This window comes from Chlamydomonas reinhardtii, chromosome 12 (genome assembly GCF_000002595.2).
Source record: "Chlamydomonas reinhardtii strain CC-503 cw92 mt+ chromosome 12, whole genome shotgun sequence".
NCBI classification, from domain to species: Eukaryota; Viridiplantae; Chlorophyta; class Chlorophyceae; order Chlamydomonadales; family Chlamydomonadaceae; genus Chlamydomonas; species Chlamydomonas reinhardtii.
In genome coordinates, this window is record NC_057015.1 from 7,984,025 (window position 1) to 8,002,501 (window position 18,477).

An 18,477-nucleotide genomic window follows, 5' to 3' on the forward strand; every position below is an offset into this window, starting at 1 on the left:
TGGTGGGTGCACTGAACTACGTCGCCGTCAGCACCCGGCCCGACATTGCGTTCGCGCTGAGCCTGCTCGCGCGGCACATGGCGGCGCCGACCAGGGCTCATCTGGAGCTGGCCTACGGCGTGCTGCGCTACCTCAAGCACACGCGCTTCCGCGCGCGGCCCCTCGGCGGGTAGCAGCAGCAGCAGCCGTGTCGCCGCACCCTCGGATAGCGGCGGCGGCGCCAGCACCGGCTCTTTTGTCGGCTACTGCGACGCAGACTGGGCCGGCGACCCCACCACCCGCAGCTTCGGCGGCACGGCGGTCAGCTGGTGCAGCCAGCAGCAGCGCACTGTCGCTGCCTCTTCCGTGGAGTCAGAGTACCAGGCGGCGGCTGCGGCGACCAAGGAGGCGCTGTGGCTGCGTAAGCTGGCCGCTGACCTGGGCCTGCGCAGCGACCCCATCACCATTGTCAAGCTGCCGAACCCCAATCTCCAACACTTAGGACGTCGCATTGTGAAGGCCGGCTGCGGGCTGCCAACCAGGGGCTGAGGGGCAGTGTAAAGGAGGGGCGCGTGGGAGGTGGTTTCTCCTCGGGCCAGAGATGGTCCCCCGCCGCTTGTGCTCACAAGCACTGCTCCTGCTTGTGCCGTCTTGCCGCGTGGGCAGGCCCCGGGCTTGCAATTTGAGGCGGCGAGGCCGTTATAGGCTCCCACAGGACACACTTCACTAGTTCAGGCAGAGGACCGCTGATTGTAAGCAATACAGCCCATAATCATCACAGCCTACTACGGACACATACACCCATCGACCCCTCCCGTTCCTATTCACACACACGCACACACGAAGTCCTGCGTGTTTGCTTCCTTGTGCTATCTACCACATGCGTGCATGGAAGGGGGGTCACGTCTTCATCCGCTTCGTATACGACTGCTTTGACGCCGCGTCTGCTACCTCGCACCTGCACCATTCCCCAACAAACCCGGATGCCGGCCTTCCAAACAATGTTTCCCGAAACGCGCTCTGACGCATATTACCACACGAGCCTGCGAGCACCCACTCTACAGGCGCAAACACACACCCTCCGCTTGCCGCACGCGCTCTACGACTTCACAGCTTGGAGCCCTTCACTCAAGGGGTGCAACTGAGCCCCCTCACATGCCATTGGCATCCCCTCGCACACGCTCACACACCGCACACCATGACTCGCAAACCCGCACACGCCTCCAAATCATTCTTTGAGAAATTCAAGCGCCCCGCCGTAACACCTACTTCTTCGCGCCACATCAGGCCCACGGCTCGGCCCGCTGCGCGCTGCCGGGAGGCGCGATGGGCTCCCCATCCTCGCCAATCGTGGCCGTGAAGGGCTTGCCGTCAACCACAATGGTGCTGCCCACCCCCAGCAGCTGCACTGCCGCGCTGCGCACCGTGCCCACCTCCCACTTGCCCCCACCGCTGCTGCTGCCGCCGGCCCCGCCTCCGGCGGCGCCAGCGCCGCCGCTGCTGCTGTTCTGGCCGCCAGCGCCGCCGCCGCCGCCTGATGAGGCGTAGACGGAGGTGGCTGGCGGCGCGCCCACGTCGCAGTCCTTGATGACCACCTGTGTGCCCACACAAGACACGACCGAGGGAATGGGAGAGAGGGGGCACAAGGATTGTTATGGCCAGTGCTTCAGGAAACGCGGCATCACGTGTCAAAAGCACGACAGCGCGGGTACTCGCACGCACTGGCCACATGCTTCACGGCGCGCCCGCCGCCATCACAGCCATGCTGTTCCCTCTCGCTCCCCGTCCCCCTCCCAGCCTCCCGCTCCCCCTCCCAGCCTCCCAGCCTCTTCCCCCTCCTACCCACCTTGGCGCCCATGTGCACGCGTATGGCGGTGACGGGGTTGAAGTCCAGGTCGCAGCGCGACAGCCGCGCCCGGCTGCCCCGCCCGCCCACCGCCACGTCACCGTGCAGGTTGCCGCCCAGGCGGCAGCCCTCCGCCGCCGCGCCGGCGCCGCTGCACACGAACAGCCCCTGCTCGGTGTTGCCGAAGGCGCTGCAGCCCTCCAGAGACAGGGCCACGCCGCCGCCGTCGGCGCAGGCGCCGTCGCCGCCGTTCTGGGACAGCTCCGCGCCCACCGCCCTCAGGCCGCCGCCCGAGGTGACGTAGCAGCCGTGGCTCCCTGTGTGCAGGTGGTTCACGTGATTTGGTTCATGTTGTCATGTTCATGTAACTTGTTATGCAGCTTGTTATTTATGGGAACGTGTATAGGTGGGGCTGGCGTGGGAATGGACATGGGAACGGAGGAAATAGGAGCTATAGGACCTAGGACGTGTAGGCGCAAGCTCAAGGTGCATGCAGGACATGCTGCGGCTTGCTGCAAGCCACATACCTCGACTTAAGCATGACAACACGCATAACCAGAGTAAGCGCCTGCGTGCCGCAACCCGCCTCACTCTACGCGCATCAACCCACTAAATCCGCGGGGAGCGAATCCATCCACCCACTAAATCCGGGGGGGAGCGAATCCAGCAGGACCCACCGTTCTTGGCCATCTGGCCGCCTGTTACGGTGCAAACTACCTCGGGCGGCGGCGCCGGCGGCGGCTCTCCGCCCGCCAGTGTCGCCGCCGCCTGCCGCGCCGCCGCATCCGCCGCGCGGAAGGTGCCCTCCACCTCCAACCCGTGCACGCCGTTGCCGCTGGCGGAGCAGTCCACCAGGTCCAGCCGGGCGCCGCGCCGGGCCTGTGGGGCGGGGGGGGGGGGAGAGGGCGGGGTAGAGGCAGGCAAGAGGGGGGCATGAGGTTACATTCATTCGGCAGGCGCGGGGCAAGAGGGGTAGGGAGGGGAGGGGTGGGGTGGGGTGGGGCGGGGGCGGCGGGGTGACACGGTGGTGGGTGGGGAGCGGTCGCGTGTGTGGCCCCCGCTGCTGCGTGGGCGTGCGCACGACTCTCGGGACAGTGGGGGCAAAGCATGCAAGCCATCCATTCAGGTCTTAGAAGCCGTTCTTGCATCTTGAAGCCGACACCCGCAACCCCGCCCGCCCGCCTGCGCACCCGCCTACCGCTTAAGCCCCCTCCCGCACACACGCCCGCATCCCAAGCCCACCTTTCCCCCCCCCCTGCCGGGGATTGATTCAAAGTTACATGCCCCCCGCCCCCAAACATACACACGCACCCACCTGCACGCCACTTGCACCGTTGCCCTCGAACGCGCAGATCTCCGCCGCGCCGCTGCTGCCCGCGCCGTCCAGCGCCAGCCCCGAGCCGCCCACCGAGTCCGTACTCGACACCGTCACCAGCCGCACCGCCGCGCCCCCGCCGCAGCTCACGCCGCTGCCCCCATTCCGCAGCACCTCGCAATCCACCAGCTCCGCTGCCGTGCCGTGCCCGCGCGCCGACAGCCCCGCCGCCGCGTTGGCGATCAGCCGACATGCCGCCAGTGACGCCGTACAGCCGCCCGCCACCATCACACCATGCCCACGGCAGCTGCTGACCAGGCACTCCACCATGGCCAGCCTCGAGCCGGCGCCCGACACCGCGACGCCCTGCGCGTGCGCTTGCGCCAACTCCGTCTGCGCCACCGTGACCCAGGCGCCCTCGACCCCCAGCACCAGCGGCGCGTCGGGCGGGCAGGCGCGGCCGGGCTTGAGCCGGCAGCGCCGCAGCACCATCGAGGTGCCGGGCCCCGCCGCCACCACGCGCCCCAGCTTGCAGCCCACCGCCTCCACCGCCGCCCCCGCCTCCGCCAGCACACACGTCAGCTGCTCCAGCGCCGGCCGCACCAGCCGCCCGCCCGCCACCAGCGACGTGTTGCGCGACACGCCGCCCGGCGTCACCGCCCCACCGCCGCCTCCTCCTCCGCCGCCACTGCCGCGGCTCCCCAGCCCGGCTCCGCCTCCTCCGCCATCTCCTCCCCCTCCTCCACCGCCGGCGCGTGGCGTGCCCGGCCCGCCCTCCGCCCCCGCCCCCGTCCCCGCCCCCGCCGCCGCCGCCGGCTCCTCCGGCGGCTGCACCCTGACCCGGCAGCCGCGCAGCAGCAGCCGACCGCCGCCCACCACATGCAACACCGGCACCGGCCGCGCGCTGACGCCGTCGCCCGACACCGCCTCCGCCCAGGGTGGCTGCGCCGCCGCCGTCACGCCCGTCGGCGACCGCGACAAGCCCCCGCCCCCTCCTCCTCCTCCTCCTCCTCCTCCTCCTCCTCCTCCTCCTCCTCCTCCTCCTCCTCCTCCTCCTCCTGCGCCTGCTCCTCCGCCACCACTACCACCGCCGCCCCCACCGTAGGGCGTGGGGCTGACGGTGAGGGTCACGTCCGCCAGGATGAGGTGCCCGCCGGGGCCCACCCAGATGCACTGGCCGGGCTTGAGCCGCAGGCCGCAGTTGTGCAGGATGGCGGTGCGGCCCGCGACACGAACCGTGTCACCCGCCGCCCGGTCCAGCTCCCCCGCGAACTCCACGGAGGCCAGGGACAGGTGTACGGCGCGGTCGCCGCCGCGGTTGAGCCGGTCAACCAGCTCCTGAGGGGGTCGGGGGAAGTGGGGTGGGGTTGAGGGGGATGGGGGCAGTGGGGAACTAAACCAAACCAAGGCAAACTAGCAGGGGGATGCCAGGGGGGGGGAGTTACAGGGAGGGGGTTGGGGGGAAGGGCGGGCTGGGTGGCCGGAGGGTACGTTCCTACACAGCCGCCCTGCCACAAAGCTATCCTCCCACCACAGCTTCTCCTGACCACTGAAAGCCCGTGCCTGCGGGGCAGCTACGCGCCCGCCCACCCGCCCCCGTTCTTTTGGGGATTGGACTGCACTACCCGCCCCCCGCCCCCACCCCGCCCCCACCCCACCCTCCGCCCGCCCCCACCTGCAGGTTGCCGGACAGCAGCACGTGCGAGGGCAGCGGCACGTGGTGCACCAGCGCGTAGGCCTGGCCCTGAGGCCCCTGACCCTGCTGACCCTGACCCTGCTGAACCTGCCCCGGCTGACCCTGCTGCTGCCCCTCCGCCAACACCCCGCCGCCCTGCTGCCCCGGCCCCTGCTGCCCCTGCCCCTGCGGCCCCGGCGCCAGCGGAGCCGCCAGGGCCAGGTCCGCCGGGTCCGTCACATCGCCGTAGTCGCCCTCCCCCGGACCCAGATGATCCAGCGCAAGGACGGTGCGCGCGCCGCGAGGCCGAGCAGAGCCCGGCCTGCCGCCGCCGCCGGAGGCGGAGGAAAAGCTGCCCGCGCCGCCGGCGGCGGCAGCCGCCGCCGGCGGCGCGGAGGCGGAGGCCGCCTGGCGGCTGTGGTGCGGCGAGGGCGGGGGGCCGCCGCCGGCGGCGGCGCCCAGGCCGCCGGAGAGGGAGGTGGAGGCGCCGGAGCCGCTGGCCGGGCTGGGGCGGCCGGAGCGCGGGCGCAGGCCGGTGGGCGAGGGCGAGGTGTCGGCGGGGAGGCGTGGGTGGGGGCCACCGGGGCCGCTGCTGCCGGCGGACATCGTGCCTGCCCGCCGCGGCCCCGCGCTCAGAGGCCGGCCGCCGCCACCGCCGCCGCCGCCGCCGCCGCTGCCTCCTCCTCCTCCTCCGCCACCGCCGCCGCCTGAGTTTCGGAACGAGCCCATTTGCATCAGCCCTGGAGACGCGGGCCTGCCACTGGAGCCCACGAATCCACCGGAGGCGGAGCCGCCGCCGGCGCCGGTGCCGCCGCCCGCGCCGACAACGCCACCTGGCATGCTGCTGCGCTGCCCGCCGCCGTGTCGCACCGCGGTGGCGGCGCGTAGCAGCGGAGAGCCGCCGCCGCCGCCGCCGCCGCCGCCGTGATGCCCGTGATGATGCCCGTGGTGGTGGTGGTGGTGGTGGTGGCTGTGGGGGTTGCCGGCGGCGGCGGTGGGCTGTAGCGCTCCGGACTGGCTGGTGCTACGGCCGCTGCCCAGGCGCATGAAGTGGGACAGCAGCGAGGGGCTGGGCGAGCCGGGGCTGTAGCCGGACGAGTCCTCCTGACAGGAATGGGGGGCAGGCGGGGGGGGGGTAAAGGGAGGCGCAAAAGGGTTAGCAACTGCCGTAGCAAACGGGGACGGGAGGGGCGGGAGAGGACGGCGGGAACGGGCATGGAAGGAAAGCAAGGACACTCCCGGCGTATGCAGCCCTTTTTCTTTAGGAGGTCTGTCCCTACGCTCCACACCTGGGCTCCTGAAGACGACCGTGTCCGCCCCACGCTGCTCGCCCGCGTCAGGCCCAGCCCGCCGCCGCCACCGGCCCTCGACGCCGCGGGCGCGGGGGAGGCGACGAAGTCGCGGTGCGGGTTCTCGTCATGCAGGGCGGTGGAGCTGACGGTGGGCTTGCTCCAAGCACTGAGCCACGACGGCATGGAAGCGCCGCCGCCGCCGCCGGTGGTAGCGCCGTTGGCGCCGCCGCTGGGCTTTGCCGAGGGCAGGTTGCTGGCGCTCTGGATAACCTGCCCTGGGGGGCCGTTGCGGCCCCGGGAGGGGGCCCGGCCATACGCGGGCAAGACCTGCATGCGGTAGAGGGCCGCCCATCAAATAGTACTTTACGGCTTTACTAGGAGCGCGGTGTCTTGAGCCTGAGTTATGCTCAGGCCGCAGAGGCTCAGGCGCTCAGTCCGGCTCTAGCCAATGTTTCTTCGCTGCGACACCCGGTAAAGCCTCAGCCTACTTGGGAGCCTAAGACTAAGCTAGATGCCAGACTACCTATTGACATACTAAGCTGTGCTACAAATGCTCACCTGGGCGACATCCACGGTCGGCATGTTCGACCTATTGGCACAAGCTCGCAAACTCACGCAGGAAGAAACGCAGATGTGTTTCTATGGCATCACACGAATTGTTATAGAAGAAGGAGGCTATCAAAGCCAGCGGCACGCACTTCTCACTCAGCTGCAACCTGCGCTACGCATCGGTATCTGTACTGTCGTGAAGGTATTGTACATGTAAGAACTATTTTTCTGCGTGCGTGGTCAGGGTTGCGGCGAGTCGTCGATACGAGCTTCCTGATGCTTTCCGCTGGTGGCCCTCAGCCTGCTAACGTTTGCTGAAAAGACGAAATGACAAAATCTCCATACCTACGTCAAATGCCGCGTACGTGGGAAGCTTACGCCCGGCGGTCGTAGGCCCATGGGGCGCGGCCTGCCACTCCTCCTCCTCCCGCCCGGTATATAACAGCTGCATTTCTCCACCTCGCCGCTGCAACTTTAGGTGCGTATACGTGTCGCGCACATATGCACCTCTGCTAGCCATAATCCGGCTGCAGCGAGCGGACCGAGGGGCTTGCGCAACCAGTAGTCCCCGCGGGGGGCTCGCTCCAACAACTATACCTCTCGCAGCAGCCAACACAGCCACTCACACCAAGCTTACCAGCCACACACTTGACGACACGCACACACGCACACACGCAAACACACGAACAGTGATGCAGGCCACAACGGCCCCCCCGCTCCGCCGCGCGGGGCTGCTGCCGCCAGGCCAGGCTGCGAGCCGCGCGCTGCCGGTCCGCCCCCACCCGTACCTCTGGGGCGGCTGCGCCACCGGTGCCGCCGCCGCCGCCGCCGTCGCCGCCGCCTCTAGTTGCCCGGCGGCGTTCGCTCCGGCGGCGGCCTTCCGCCTCAACGCGCCCCGGAGGCGCGGCGTGCTGCCGCCGGCCCGGGGACTGACGCCCTGGTCGGAGGCCGAGACGGATCCGGACCCCGAGCCGTACATCAGGTGTGTGTGTGTGTGTGTGGGCGGGGGGGGCGGGGGCTGGTGGGGGGGGGGGTTTGGGCGGAGCAACGGGGCATCTGGAGGACATCGTGGTCATTTGCCACTGCAACAGCGGAACATCCCATGTCTTGCGCTCCCACCTCCACAAGGCCACAATCCTCATACGGTGTCTATACCATCATCACACACACAGGCAGGGCGGGCGCCGCAAGGCCGCCGCCGCCGCCCCCGACCCCGCTTTCCCCACAGTGGACCATCAGTACAACCCCCCGCCGAGCTCCACAACTCCCCAACAGCAACAACAGCAATCGCAGTCAACCGCTGACAGCCGCTACAGCTGGCCGACACAACAGCAGCAGCAGCAGCAGCGCGGCGTGTCAGATTGGGGGGACGACTCAGCCCCCTCTGCGCCGCCGCTGCCCCCGCAGCTGCAGTACCCGCCGCCGCCGCAGCAGCCGATGTCACCCGCGGCTGTAGCAGCTGCATCCGCGAGTCCGGTGGGGGCTGGGCTGCTGCTGCGGCGGGCGGTGGACGGGCTGCTACTGCCGGCGCTGGCGGGCGGACTGGTCGGCTACGGCCTCCTGGGTCTGCCGCCGGGGGCGCCGCTGGGGCTGGCGGCGGCGGCGGGCGTGCTGGCACGAGCCCTCTTCTCGGTGCGTGCTGGGTTCACGGTGGAAAAAGGGTTGTTGCCTTCCGGGGTTCGTGGGTTTGGAATCTAGCTCACACTGCGCAGCCTAGCCAGTTGGTCTGCCAAAGTCTGTGTAAGTGTAGGCCTTGAAGTCGGGCATGTGTCGGGCATGTCGTCGGGCGTGTCCGGTGCGTGTCAGAAGGCCAGTCCACGCTCATCCCACACGCTGCCACGCACACCAGATGTGTGCGTCCCTCCCGGACCTCCCCTGCCTCACCCCTTCCCCACCCCTTCCTCACCCTACACCTCTCTCTCCCGCCCGCTCGTCCCCCTCAGGCCCTGGCTGAGACCGTGCCGTTCACGGGTCGGCGCCACCACCTGCTGCTGCCGCTGGGGGTGGAGCTGGCCATGGGGGAGGCCAGCTTCAGGTGAGTCCGTGTGTGTTAAAGAGCACAAGGAAAACGTTGCGCAAAGACAGTGTATGCGATGCAGCAAAGCGACGGTTTACGGATGTTACCTGAAGTGTGTGTGTGTGTGTGTGGTGGTGGTGGTGGGGGGGGGTAAATTCTTGCCAATACCAAAAAAACATAGATTGAGGGTGAGGGGCAGCGGCGTGGGAGGGAGGGTCATTTGCCAGACCCAAGTGAAACTTCCAACCATCATCAAGGGAGGCAGCAAGGCAGCCAGGGGCAGAAGGGGGGAGGGAGGGGAGGCGGCACGGCAGGGGGGCTGCTGCGACATGCCGTGACCTGAGACCTAGGGGCGTGCCTGGTGGGGCGTAAGAGGCGGAGGGCCGGCCAAGGCCTACAACGCGTTGCCGCACCGGCACCGCCACCGGCACCTTCTGTCCCTGTGGCTCGGTTGCGGGATGGCTACGCACATCCCTCTCATCCCCCAACCCCCTCGCCCCTCCCCCGCTCCCTCCCCTCCTCTCCCCCTCCCCCCCTCCCCCACTCGCCCCGCAGGTCCTTCATTTCGCAGCAGCGCAAGGCCGGCAAGATCTTGAGCCGCCGGAGCAGGTGCGGTTGGATGTGTGTATGGATCCGACCACACACGGCTCCACACCCTTTCCCACCCCTCCCGCACACGCCCCACCCATTCCGCCCTCCATTGCACCACCCTGCCCCCCCTCTCCCCCGTTTCCCCCTCCCCACTCCCCTTCTTCCCCCGCCCCCCGGGAATACCTGCTGGTGGCTCCTACAGGGACCACCTGCACCCTTTTCCACCCCCAACCACCCCCCCCCTCCCACTCCCCACTCCCGCCCGCAGGGAGCACCTGCTGGTGGCCGAGGTGGCCAACCACGTCATCGCGGCTGCCATGAGGGGGCACGGCGGCGGTAGCCGAGACCACTTGAGCCGGTGAGCGGGCGAGCGAGCGAGCGATCCTGTCATGTTGCGTTTTGTAACTGCTTACAGCGAGAGAGCGCAAGCGAGCGAGCGATGAGGGCATGCGTGGTGAGGGCGTAATGATGTGCGTGGCGAGGGCGCGACCCGCGTGTTGCACTTGTCCGAGAATGGAGGGACGGCGATGCCTGCAGTCGCGGAGTGTGAACGGCCAGGGGGCGGGGCGGGGTGGGGCATGTGGGTCGGGGTAAAGGCCGCGGCATGCAGCCTGTACTCAGCCCCCACCACCACCTATTGGTGCGCCCAACCCCACGCCCTCAACCTCACTGCCCACACGCCCCCTACCCGCCCACGCCCACACGCCCTCACCCTCACTACCCACACGCCCCCATCCCCACGCCCTCACCCTCACTGCCCACACGCCCCCCCCGCCAGCTTCAAGTGGGAGGTGGTGACAGTGGACGACGACACCCCAAACGCCTTTGTGCTTCCCGGCGGCAAGGTGCGTACGCACTGTGTTTGTGTATGTGTGTGTATGCATGGACATCTACAGGAATGCCGTACGCACCGCACCGCACCGCACCGCACCCTGACTAGCCATGCATGCTCTCCCTCCCTCATACGCGCCTCCCACCCACCGTCTACCACCCACCCACCGACCTAAGACGACCCGCCGCACCTGGAGCTCCCACCGGCCACCATCTGGGTTTGGATCCCTCCGCTCCCCTCCCCTCCCCCCTCCCCTCCCCCTCCCTCCCTCCCTCCTTCCCTCCCTCGCCCCCAAACCCACCCCTCCCAAACCTCCTCCTTTTCCCGCCCCTCCCTCTCCCCTCCTCCCCCCCAACCCCGCCCAGGTGGTTGTTCACAGCGGTCTGCTGCGGCTGCTGGGCGGGCGGCGCGACCTGCTGGCCACGGTGCTGGGGCACGAGGTGGCGCACGCCGTGGCCAGGCACGGGGCGGAGAAGGTGGGCGGCTGGGTGGCGGGGTGTGTGTGCGTGCGTGCGTGCGTGTGTACAGTGTGTGTGTGTGTGTGTGTGTGTGTGTGTGTGTGTGTGGTCGGGGTGGGGGTAAGGGGGCGTATGGGTGTGTGCGTGGCTGTACGGCTGTGCGGTTGCATGCGGTTGTGCGGATGTGCTGGCTGGCTGTTGAGCGGGCAAAGCCTTGCATGGCAGCGCGTTATCACAGTCACCTTGAAGAGCGGACCTTACTTGTGTGGGCGGGTGCTAAGCGGGTGGTTGAGTGCGAGCGGGCATACACACGTACGTACGTAATCAGCGCGATGTGCACACGACTCCGTCCCCCGCATGCACAGATGACATTGGGCGTGTGTGCGGCCCTGGCGCTGCGGGTGCTGGCGGCGGCTGCCTCCCGCACCGCCACACAAGGCAGTAGCCAACGGCAGGCGCAGCAGCAGCAGCAGCGGCAGTACGACAGCACACGCGCCTCCTGGCCCGACGCCGGCTGGCCGTCCTTCCTGGGTGCGTGCGTTTCCACTGCTGCGACAGCGAAGCGTTTGCTCCTTTGCCGGTGTTAATGCTGCGCCGCTCTATCTCTCACCTCACTCACGGTGCCGGTTGCTTCGCCCATGCTGGCACGCACCACACGTCCACAACCACCTTGCTCTTGTGTGTTTTAGACACCTCTACACTTACCATCGCACCCACACCCACGCCGCCGCATCCACTGAACCATACGAACATACACGGATGTGTGTATGCGGCCGCGGATACCCCCACCAGGCGGCCGCCCACAGCAGCGGCAGGCCGCCGCCTCCGCCGCCGCGGCTGCCGAGGAGGAGGAGGTGGACTACGGCCTGGGTCCGGGCTCGCTTGTGTCGCAGCTGCTGGAGGGCGCGGGCGCCTCCGCCGCCGCCGCCGCAGCCCACGAGTACGCACGGCACGCCGCCAGCGCCGCCTACGGTGAGCCCTGCTCCTTGCTTGAGCAAGCGGTGTGCGCGCGTGTGCGTATATGCATCGCCTGTGGGCACACGCATACACACGCATATATACGCGTACATTGGTAGGCATCGGCTAGTTACTCCGGCTCGTAACACTGCTGGTTTACACAACCTCTGACACACACTTGCCCACATCACTCGTGTCGTTCGCGTCCGTCCCTTCCAGTCGGCCGCGGCGGCGGCAGCCCCTACGGCGGCGGCCGCGGCGGCGGCGGCGGCGGCGGTGGCTCGCTGCCTGCCGGCCACCCGCTCCTGTCGCCCGAGGTGACGTCGCTGCTCAACAACGTGCTGCTGCAGCTGCCCTTCTCCAGGTGCGGCGACTAGGCGGCATCGTGTGAAGGCGGCGTGGGGCTGTGCGGGTTTGGGCGTGGGCTGCACACGTCGATCGGGTACCGTTCCTTGCACACTCCTCAATCGCTCTCCGCCGCCCCCGAAACACACTTTTCCGAACTCTTTATCACATCTCGAGAAGAGCTCTTCCTCTCTGCCACCTGTAACATGAGGATCGTCACCTGCGTTGGCAACGGACCGAATCTTTTGTCACACACACACACACACAACCTCCAACAGGCGCGCCGAGGCGGAGGCCGACCTCATCGGCCTCAAGCTCATGGCGCTGGCCGGCTACGACCCCGCACTGGCGCCACAGACATTCAGGTGCGTGTGTGTGTGTGTGTGTGTGCCGGGGGGGGTATGGGTGTGGGGTATGTGTGAAGGGGGGGGGGCGGTGTTTGGGCAGAGGCGTGTGGGGCGCGGGGGCGGGCCGAAGGTCTAGCCCAGGGCACGTAGGCCCAATCAACCTCATTACTCACACCCCGCACCCCGAACTCTGCCCCTTCCCACCCACCCCACCCCCATCTCCCGCTCCGCTCCGCCCCCCTTCCCCCCTGCAGGCAACTGGACGCGGCGGAGCAGCACCGGCACCGCGGCGGCGGCGGGCTGGGCGGGCTGCTGGCGGGGCGGGGCTCGCCGGCCGCCGGGCTGCAGAAGGCGGCGTCACTGGGGTGCACCCACCCGCGCAGGTGGGTTGGTGCGGTGGTGGTGGATGCGGTGGTGGAGGTAGTGGTGGTGGTGGTGGAGGGTGGTGGTGGATGAGAGGGTGGTGGAGGGTGGCGGAGCGGCAGGTGGCCGCATGTTTGGGCAGATGCTCTGTCCTGATGTGCGCTGCAGATGTTGTATGTGCCGGACGCATTTACCGGAATATGCCTTGCTTGGAAGCACCTTAGTGCTGGTGCCAACACATTTCCCTCACACTACCGACTTCTTTCCCCCAAGTTCTGGAGTTATGTAACCCCCCCGCTCCCCCCACTCCCCCACCCCCCACCCCCCCAAAGCGCCCACCGGGTAAAGGCGCTGGAGGCCGAGGTGGCGGCCATGGTGGAGGCCGGGCCGCAGGTGAGTGCGTGTGTGTGTGTGTGTGTGTGTGTGTGTGTGTGTGTGTGTGTGTGTGTGTGTGTGTGTGTGTGTGTGTGTGTGTGTGTGTGTGTGTGTGTGTGTGTGTGTGTGTGTGTGTGTGTGTTGGGGGGGGGGCGTCATGGCGGCAAGGGGAGGGCGGCGATGGCGTTGGCGTTGTCGTATCATTCTACACACGAGTCCCGCAAACCGAAACTACTAGACCCGGGTGAGGGAGGCACCGCGACACTAGGGAGCGAGGCGTCTGCGCTGGGCACGCACCCGCTACACGTGTGGTCTGCTTGATTGTGACCTTATCCATCCCCCACTTCATTCGCCCGCCGTGCTTACATTGCACCTGACCACAGGGCTACGAGACAGTGTTTACGCACCCTAGCTACTGGAGCCTGTGAGCGGTGGCTGCGTGTGTTAAAAGCACAAGGAAAACGTGTGTGTGTATGTGTGTGTGTGTGCGGTGTTTGGGTGGCTGGCTGTAACAGCTGGACGGACAGTGGGTCACATAGAAGGTCCTCTCAAAGTTGTCATCCGAGGTCTTTCCCTAGAGGTGCATCGTTGGGATTGGGGAATGTGGGTTCGTTGTTCACGGGCTAGTGAGAGCCATAGTTGCATAGGTGCAGGGACCGCAACAGGTGAGATGCAAGATGTGAAAGGCTAGGGCGGGGTGCCAGTGATGGCTGATCGGCACGAGACGGGAAGTACGGCCTGATAGTGTGGGGCTGTGAGCACTGTGAGACTGTGCCAGTAGAGTTGAGAGTCACTCACACGAAAGGGAAGCAGCAGCAGTGCCACTTGTAATTGGAACTTTTGGAGGGCGAACCAAAATTATGCTCAGGTCTCGGCAAGGCACAACGCACGCAGCTGATCAGTGGCCAGCAGTGCAGTTAGTCAACAGGCCCCACGTCCCATGGGTTCATCTGCCGGCAGGGGAGGGCGGGCGCACGAAAAGCAGCGAGGTGTGCGGTAATGCGGTTCCGTCACTTTCAGTTCTGAAGGTTTTTGTAGCCGCGCACACTCATTCTGCGGCACATATACTGCACCAGTGGCGGCAGTAGCAGTCGCGGCAGTAGCAGCCCCATGCGTCAAGGCCGAGTGGCGACGGCGGCCCCACCGCCGCCATCGGGACCACTGGTGCTAGTGCTGCTGGTGCTGCTGCCGCTAGTTGTCCAAGGTATGGGCTTGGGCGCAAGCCGTGCTCGATCGAGCGTTAGCATGGGCGAGCGAGCGACGGCAGCAGGTGGCAAGCTGTAGTGCCTCACTAGGTGCGTCTGCCTTTTACTTGGAATCCTGCCTTTGTGAGGTCTTGTCGCAGGCATGGTCACCAGAGATGGCGCCGACACGCGGCCCGCCGGGCGCAGCCTCTTACAGGCAACGGCCCCCGGTAGCAGCAGTAGCAGCGATGGTGGCGGCAGTAGCAGCGGCGGTGGCGGCAGTAGCAGCGGCGGCGGCGCTAGTGCAGAGGCGGCCGCCATTGGGCAGGCCCTGGCGGCGGGGGACGTGCAGTCGGCGGCGCGGGCCATCGCACTGGCCACAAAAGAGGTCGGCGTGTGTGCCAATTTTGTGGTTTGACACGCGTGCAACTCGCGACCCGCAGCTACCCAGCCGCCCCCCCCCCCATGCACGAGCGTCTGCTGCCTGAGAGTGTGACGAATTAAGCTGAAAGCGAGGTTCCATTAGGTTCCATAGCTCAGACAAACTACGCGCAATTGACACGGGATGTGCGCGCGCACGTACACACGCGCGCACGCACCCCGCTGTGCATGCAGGGCAACACCGCTGCGGTGGCGTGGGCGCTGGCGGTGGCCGCCGCCTCAGGCAACAGCGCCGCAGTGGCGCAGGCGGTGTCGCTGGCGGTGACGCAGCAGGGAGCCAACGCAACAGCGCTCGCGCAGGTGATGTGTTAGGAAACACAAGGGAAGAGACACGCGCAGGTGTGTGTGTCTGTGTGTGTCTGTGTGTTCGTTCATGTCGTACATGTGTTGCACAGAGTCTTGTGTTGTGCTGGGTTTTCTTGCGTGCTGTGCTCGGTTTAACATAGTTCGTACCGTGTGCTGCATGGCTGATGGCTGCCCCCACAAGCACGCAGGCCCTGCCGACCGCAACTAGCCCCACAGCCGGCGGAGGGCGGGTGGGTGAGCTCCGCACAGACCCCGCTGCCGTAACACGAGCTGTGTTGTAATCCTTGGCGCTCATCTACCCCCCCCCCTTGCCAGCCTGCCAGCTCGTCCCATCCAGCCATCTGCGCATTCACATGACGTGTTTCGGTGCTTCACGCGGCCGGGCACGACTTGGCAGATACTTGCCCATTTAAGTTGCCGTGGCTTGATAACCTTACACAAGCGTTGTGTGCGGGTAACTGTGCAATCAAACTAACTGTGGACGCAGGCGTCAGCAGCAGCCAGTGGCCCCGCCCCTGCCGCCTCGACGACACCGCCGCCGCCACCGCCGCCAGCACCCACAGCCGCCGCCAACCCCGCCCCACAACCCTCTGTCGCCAAGCTGCTGACGCCTTCACCTGCCGCCAAGCCCCCACCGCCGCCTCCTCCTCCTCCTCCGCCTCCTCCGCCGCCGCCTCCGCCGCCGCCGCCGAAACCCGCCGCCAAGCCTCCACCGCCTCCATCGCCGCCACCCTCTCCAGCCGCCGCCGCCTCCACCGCCGCCGCCAGGGCCCTGACTGACGCTGTGGCCCGAGGTGACACCAACACCATCGCCAACTCAGCGGCACAGTCGGTGGGAGGTGAGCGAATGGGGGCGCGAGCGGGGGAGGGAGCGGGCAGGTTGGGCTGCCCGTGCACCCACGCATGCATACGTCCAGCTCCTCAGCTACTAGCCTACTGCCGCCAGCCAACACGCGGCACCGTTGCAGCAGCAGCGGCAGTAGGAGGCAAACGAACGGTGGTACCGTGTCGTACCGGTGCATACCTGCCCGCCCCACACCCCACACCCCCACGCCACTCACCCTCCGCCCTGCAGGCTCCGTCACCGCGGTGTCTCAGTCCAACTCGGCCACCCTGAACCAAGCCGCCAGCGCTCAGGCGGTGTCAGCCGCCATTGCACAGGCAGGTGCCACGTGCGGGCAGTTGCGTCACGGCGTGGTCTGCGGGAGCTAGGACAGGGTTGTGTGCTTGCCTGGGCCGTGCGGCCGTGCGGGATTCACAGCGCCGCCGCCGCCGCTGCCTGCAGGCATGCGGACCAACCACCTGCTGGGCCCCACCCCATTGTCATACATGCGCTTTGCTCCTACTCACCTGTGCCCACAGGTCTGTGGTGGCGATTCAGCTGCCGCTGTGGCGCAGTCGCTGGCCACCGCCGTCGCCAACGCCACCGCCCGGGCCTTCGCTTCCACCAGCGCAACCGTCACCGTCAAAGGTGCGTGCGTGCGTGCGTGCTTGCATGCCGGGTGCTTATGTGGTGGGTAGGCGGGCTGTCAGGCTGTTGAACGGGTGGGCCGGCGTGGATGGTTAACGGGCGAGGGGCGATAGCGCCAATGCACAGAGGCTCTTCATCTGTGCACGTGCACGCCTCACCTACACCTGCACTTGCACATTGCGCCGCCTCGTTGTGCCGCCGTTGCTTTGCACTGCGGCCTGCACCGCCCCACCTACCCAGGCTCCGGCAGCGGCTGCGCCAGCGGAGCGGCTGCCGCCACCGCCACCGCCCGCGCAGTCGCCCGCGCAGAGGCAGACGCTTTCGCCGCCGCCACCAGCAACTGTTCCCAGGCGGTGGCGGCGGCACGGGCGGAGGCCCTGCAAGAGAGCATCGCCACCGCCACCGCCTCTGCCTCCGTCAACGCCTGCTCCACGGGTGCGTGCTACGCAGGACTGGGCTGGGCCTGAACAGGCGGTTGGTGGCGTGTGTTTGGCAGCCCACCACGGCTCTGGACTCACCCCTCTCCCTGTCATTATGTGAGCCCAGCCTCCACACACGCACAGGTGGCACGGCTGCCGCCAACAGCCAAGCGGTTGCCAGTGCCGTGGCAACGCCACCGCTGCCGCTTTCGCGCACGCCCTGGCGGCGGTGGAGGGTCCCTGCGGCGCCTGCCCAGCGGCAGGTCCCGCCGCCAGCCCGCCACCCGCAGGCGCCGCCGCCAGCGCGCCAGCGGCAGGTCCCGCCGCCGCCAGCGGCGGCGCCTCCGGCGGCGGCCCCGTGTCGCCACCCAGCGGCCGCACATCGCCGCCAGCTCCCTCACCGGCGGCGCCCAGCCCGTCCATTCCTAGCAGCCCCATGGCTGCCGGTCCTCCGCCGGGGGCGGCGGGCCCCGGGCCGACGTCCAGACCGGCCCCTGCGCCTGCTGCAAAGCCCGGAAAGTCCGAGACGGCCATTCCGGGTGTCCGGAGCATTGTGATTGGCGGCGGCGGCGCGGCGCCGACTGACACGCCGCCTTGCACCGCGAGGGCCCGAGCGCTGTGCTGCGCCCAGGTGAGCGGTTGGGCAGAGCGTGCTGAGGCTTGTGTGCGCGATTGACGTGCACGAGCACACTTGGTGTTATGGTGGGCCATTTGGGCATACCATTTGACTGTACAACCTACCGTAGCATAGCCGCACCAAACTTGGGGGCAGAGGCTGGTTGGCTGCCGCCCCCGCACCACCGCACGCCGACTCGCCTTTTCGCTGCACAGGAAAACCAGCCTGCACCATACCACTACCACGCTATCCATTCTCCCGGGGGGTGCTTGATGCTGTCCTGTGCCCCGCCCCACCCGTACCGCCCCGCCCTCCCGCGCCGGCGCCCGCAGTGGGACCGGCAGTCCACGGGCTGCAGCTGCCAGGGCGGCGCGGTCGGGTGCCGCTACAGCCTGGTGCATCAGAACCCGGCGGTGTGGAGGGACAAGTACTCAGGCAGCGACTGCAGGTGCTGACAGCGGCTCGCGTCGGCGCGTGGCTGGTTAGGGGTTATGTGTGGGTGCGCCATGCGAGCGCGCAGCGGGCCTAGCTAGTACCTGCGATGTGGGTGGGGAGCAGGAGCAGGGGCACTGATGTTGCGCGCGCTGGAGTTGCAGGGCGAGGGAGCGAGGGTTCAAAGGTTCTGAATGAAGAGTATCAATCATCGCCGTTGCTGGGCGCCTATTTTGTGCCGGCATGACGTGTGTAATGGTAGCTAGAAACAGTGCGCAATGAGGCAAACCCCACGGAACCCTGCCACACCCGACCCTGTCCGGGCCATGTGTCGCGCGACAGGGGCCATTGGCCACATTTTCAGGACAAAGTTCAAACGAGGTGCCCCCATGCCACTCGCCTTAGCACGGCTGGGTCTCCGGCCCAGTCCTCCGAGATGTAAAAGGCGATGTACCCGGTGTTCCCCCGGATTTTGTCTCCCTGGCTGTCGAAGCATGACAGTTTTACGCGTTGGTTTGTATAAAACGAAATTGATAGAGAAGCCAAAGTGGGTCGCAAGCGAAGCTTAATCGTCGGGGGTCTGCTGCACGCCGCTCACGTTTGCAATCTACAGCTTATTTCACGTCATGCTGCTGATATATCTTAACTCAAGCGGGCTGATTCGGGA

At 67.5% G+C, this 18,477-nt stretch overlaps 4 protein-coding genes across 6 annotated transcripts; 2 read left to right on the forward strand and 2 right to left on the reverse strand.

Annotated features, from left to right (window-relative positions):
• Positions 1-642: 642 nt before the first annotated feature.
• CHLRE_12g552050v5 (uncharacterized protein) lies at positions 643-6,994 on the reverse strand. Its single transcript, XM_043069016.1, has 7 exons — positions 6,666-6,994; positions 6,105-6,434; positions 4,816-5,919; positions 3,141-4,478; positions 2,503-2,704; positions 1,826-2,142; positions 643-1,574 (listed from the first exon to the last, which is right to left on the reverse strand). Exons 1-7 carry the CDS (start codon positions 6,687-6,689, stop codon positions 1,263-1,265), a joined length of 3,627 nt encoding a protein of 1,208 aa, XP_042918973.1. The 5' UTR covers positions 6,690-6,994; the 3' UTR covers positions 643-1,262.
• Positions 6,995-7,134: 140 nt separating this feature from the next.
• Positions 7,135-13,784, forward strand: CHLRE_12g552001v5 (uncharacterized protein). The gene is made up of 14 exons (XM_043069011.1): positions 7,135-7,638; positions 7,829-8,288; positions 8,600-8,691; positions 9,229-9,282; positions 9,533-9,622; positions 10,043-10,109; positions 10,462-10,572; positions 10,920-11,085; positions 11,347-11,526; positions 11,731-11,875; positions 12,135-12,221; positions 12,458-12,586; positions 12,899-12,959; positions 13,325-13,784. Exons 1-14 carry the CDS (start codon positions 7,349-7,351, stop codon positions 13,367-13,369), a joined length of 1,977 nt encoding a protein of 658 aa, XP_042918974.1. The 5' UTR covers positions 7,135-7,348; the 3' UTR covers positions 13,370-13,784.
• A 400-nt stretch (positions 13,785-14,184) lies between these two features.
• CHLRE_12g552005v5 (uncharacterized protein) lies at positions 14,185-15,165 on the forward strand. Its single transcript, XM_043069012.1, has 2 exons — positions 14,185-14,513; positions 14,741-15,165. The coding sequence occupies exons 1-2, from the start codon at positions 14,289-14,291 to the stop codon at positions 14,876-14,878; spliced, it is 363 nt and encodes a 120-aa protein (XP_042918975.1). The 5' UTR covers positions 14,185-14,288; the 3' UTR covers positions 14,879-15,165.
• Positions 15,166-15,293: 128 nt separating this feature from the next.
• CHLRE_12g552006v5 (uncharacterized protein) lies at positions 15,294-18,454 on the reverse strand. 3 transcript variants are annotated; one of them, XM_043069015.1, is made up of 7 exons: positions 18,211-18,454; positions 17,504-17,914; positions 16,862-17,383; positions 16,580-16,767; positions 16,223-16,406; positions 15,934-16,071; positions 15,294-15,654 (listed from the first exon to the last, which is right to left on the reverse strand). In XM_043069015.1, the coding sequence occupies exons 3-5, from the start codon at positions 17,294-17,296 to the stop codon at positions 16,379-16,381; spliced, it is 651 nt and encodes a 216-aa protein (XP_042918976.1). In that variant the 5' UTR covers positions 17,297-17,383; positions 17,504-17,914; positions 18,211-18,454; the 3' UTR covers positions 15,294-15,654; positions 15,934-16,071; positions 16,223-16,378. The 3 variants fall into 3 exon arrangements, with proteins under 3 accessions (XP_042918976.1, XP_042918977.1, XP_042918978.1); XM_043069014.1 differs by having other exon boundaries at positions 16,502-17,383; positions 17,504-17,770; XM_043069013.1 differs by having other exon boundaries at positions 16,502-17,383.
• Between the last annotated feature and the right edge of the window lie 23 nt (positions 18,455-18,477).

Bases quoted from the DNA above. Each gene is read 5' to 3' on its own strand.
- CHLRE_12g552050v5 (XM_043069016.1), bottom strand. From the start codon at position 6,689: ATGCCGACCGTGGATGTCGCCCAG. The intron at 5,920-6,104 runs GTGTGGAGCGTA...CATTCCTGTCAG, and splicing joins GGTCGTCTTCAGGAGCCCAG to GAGGACTCGTCCGGCTACAG. The intron at 2,143-2,502 runs GTGGGTCCTGCT...ACCTGCACACAG, and splicing joins CGGCCAGATGGCCAAGAACG to GGAGCCACGGCTGCTACGTC.
- CHLRE_12g552001v5 (XM_043069011.1), top strand. From the start codon at position 7,349: ATGCAGGCCACAACGGCCCCCCCGCTCCGCCGCGCGGGGCTGCTGCCG. The intron at 10,573-10,919 runs GTGGGCGGCTGG...CCGCATGCACAG, and splicing joins CCAGGCACGGGGCGGAGAAG to ATGACATTGGGCGTGTGTGC. The intron at 12,587-12,898 runs GTGGGTTGGTGC...ACCCCCCCAAAG, and splicing joins GGGTGCACCCACCCGCGCAG to CGCCCACCGGGTAAAGGCGC.
- CHLRE_12g552005v5 (XM_043069012.1), top strand. From the start codon at position 14,289: ATGGTCACCAGAGATGGCGCCGACACGCGGCCCGCCGGGCGCAGCCTC. The intron at 14,514-14,740 runs GTCGGCGTGTGT...CTGTGCATGCAG, and splicing joins TCGCACTGGCCACAAAAGAG to GGCAACACCGCTGCGGTGGC.
- CHLRE_12g552006v5 (XM_043069014.1), bottom strand. From the start codon at position 17,296: ATGGCCGTCTCGGACTTTCCGGGCTTTGCAGCAGGCGCAGGGGCCGGT.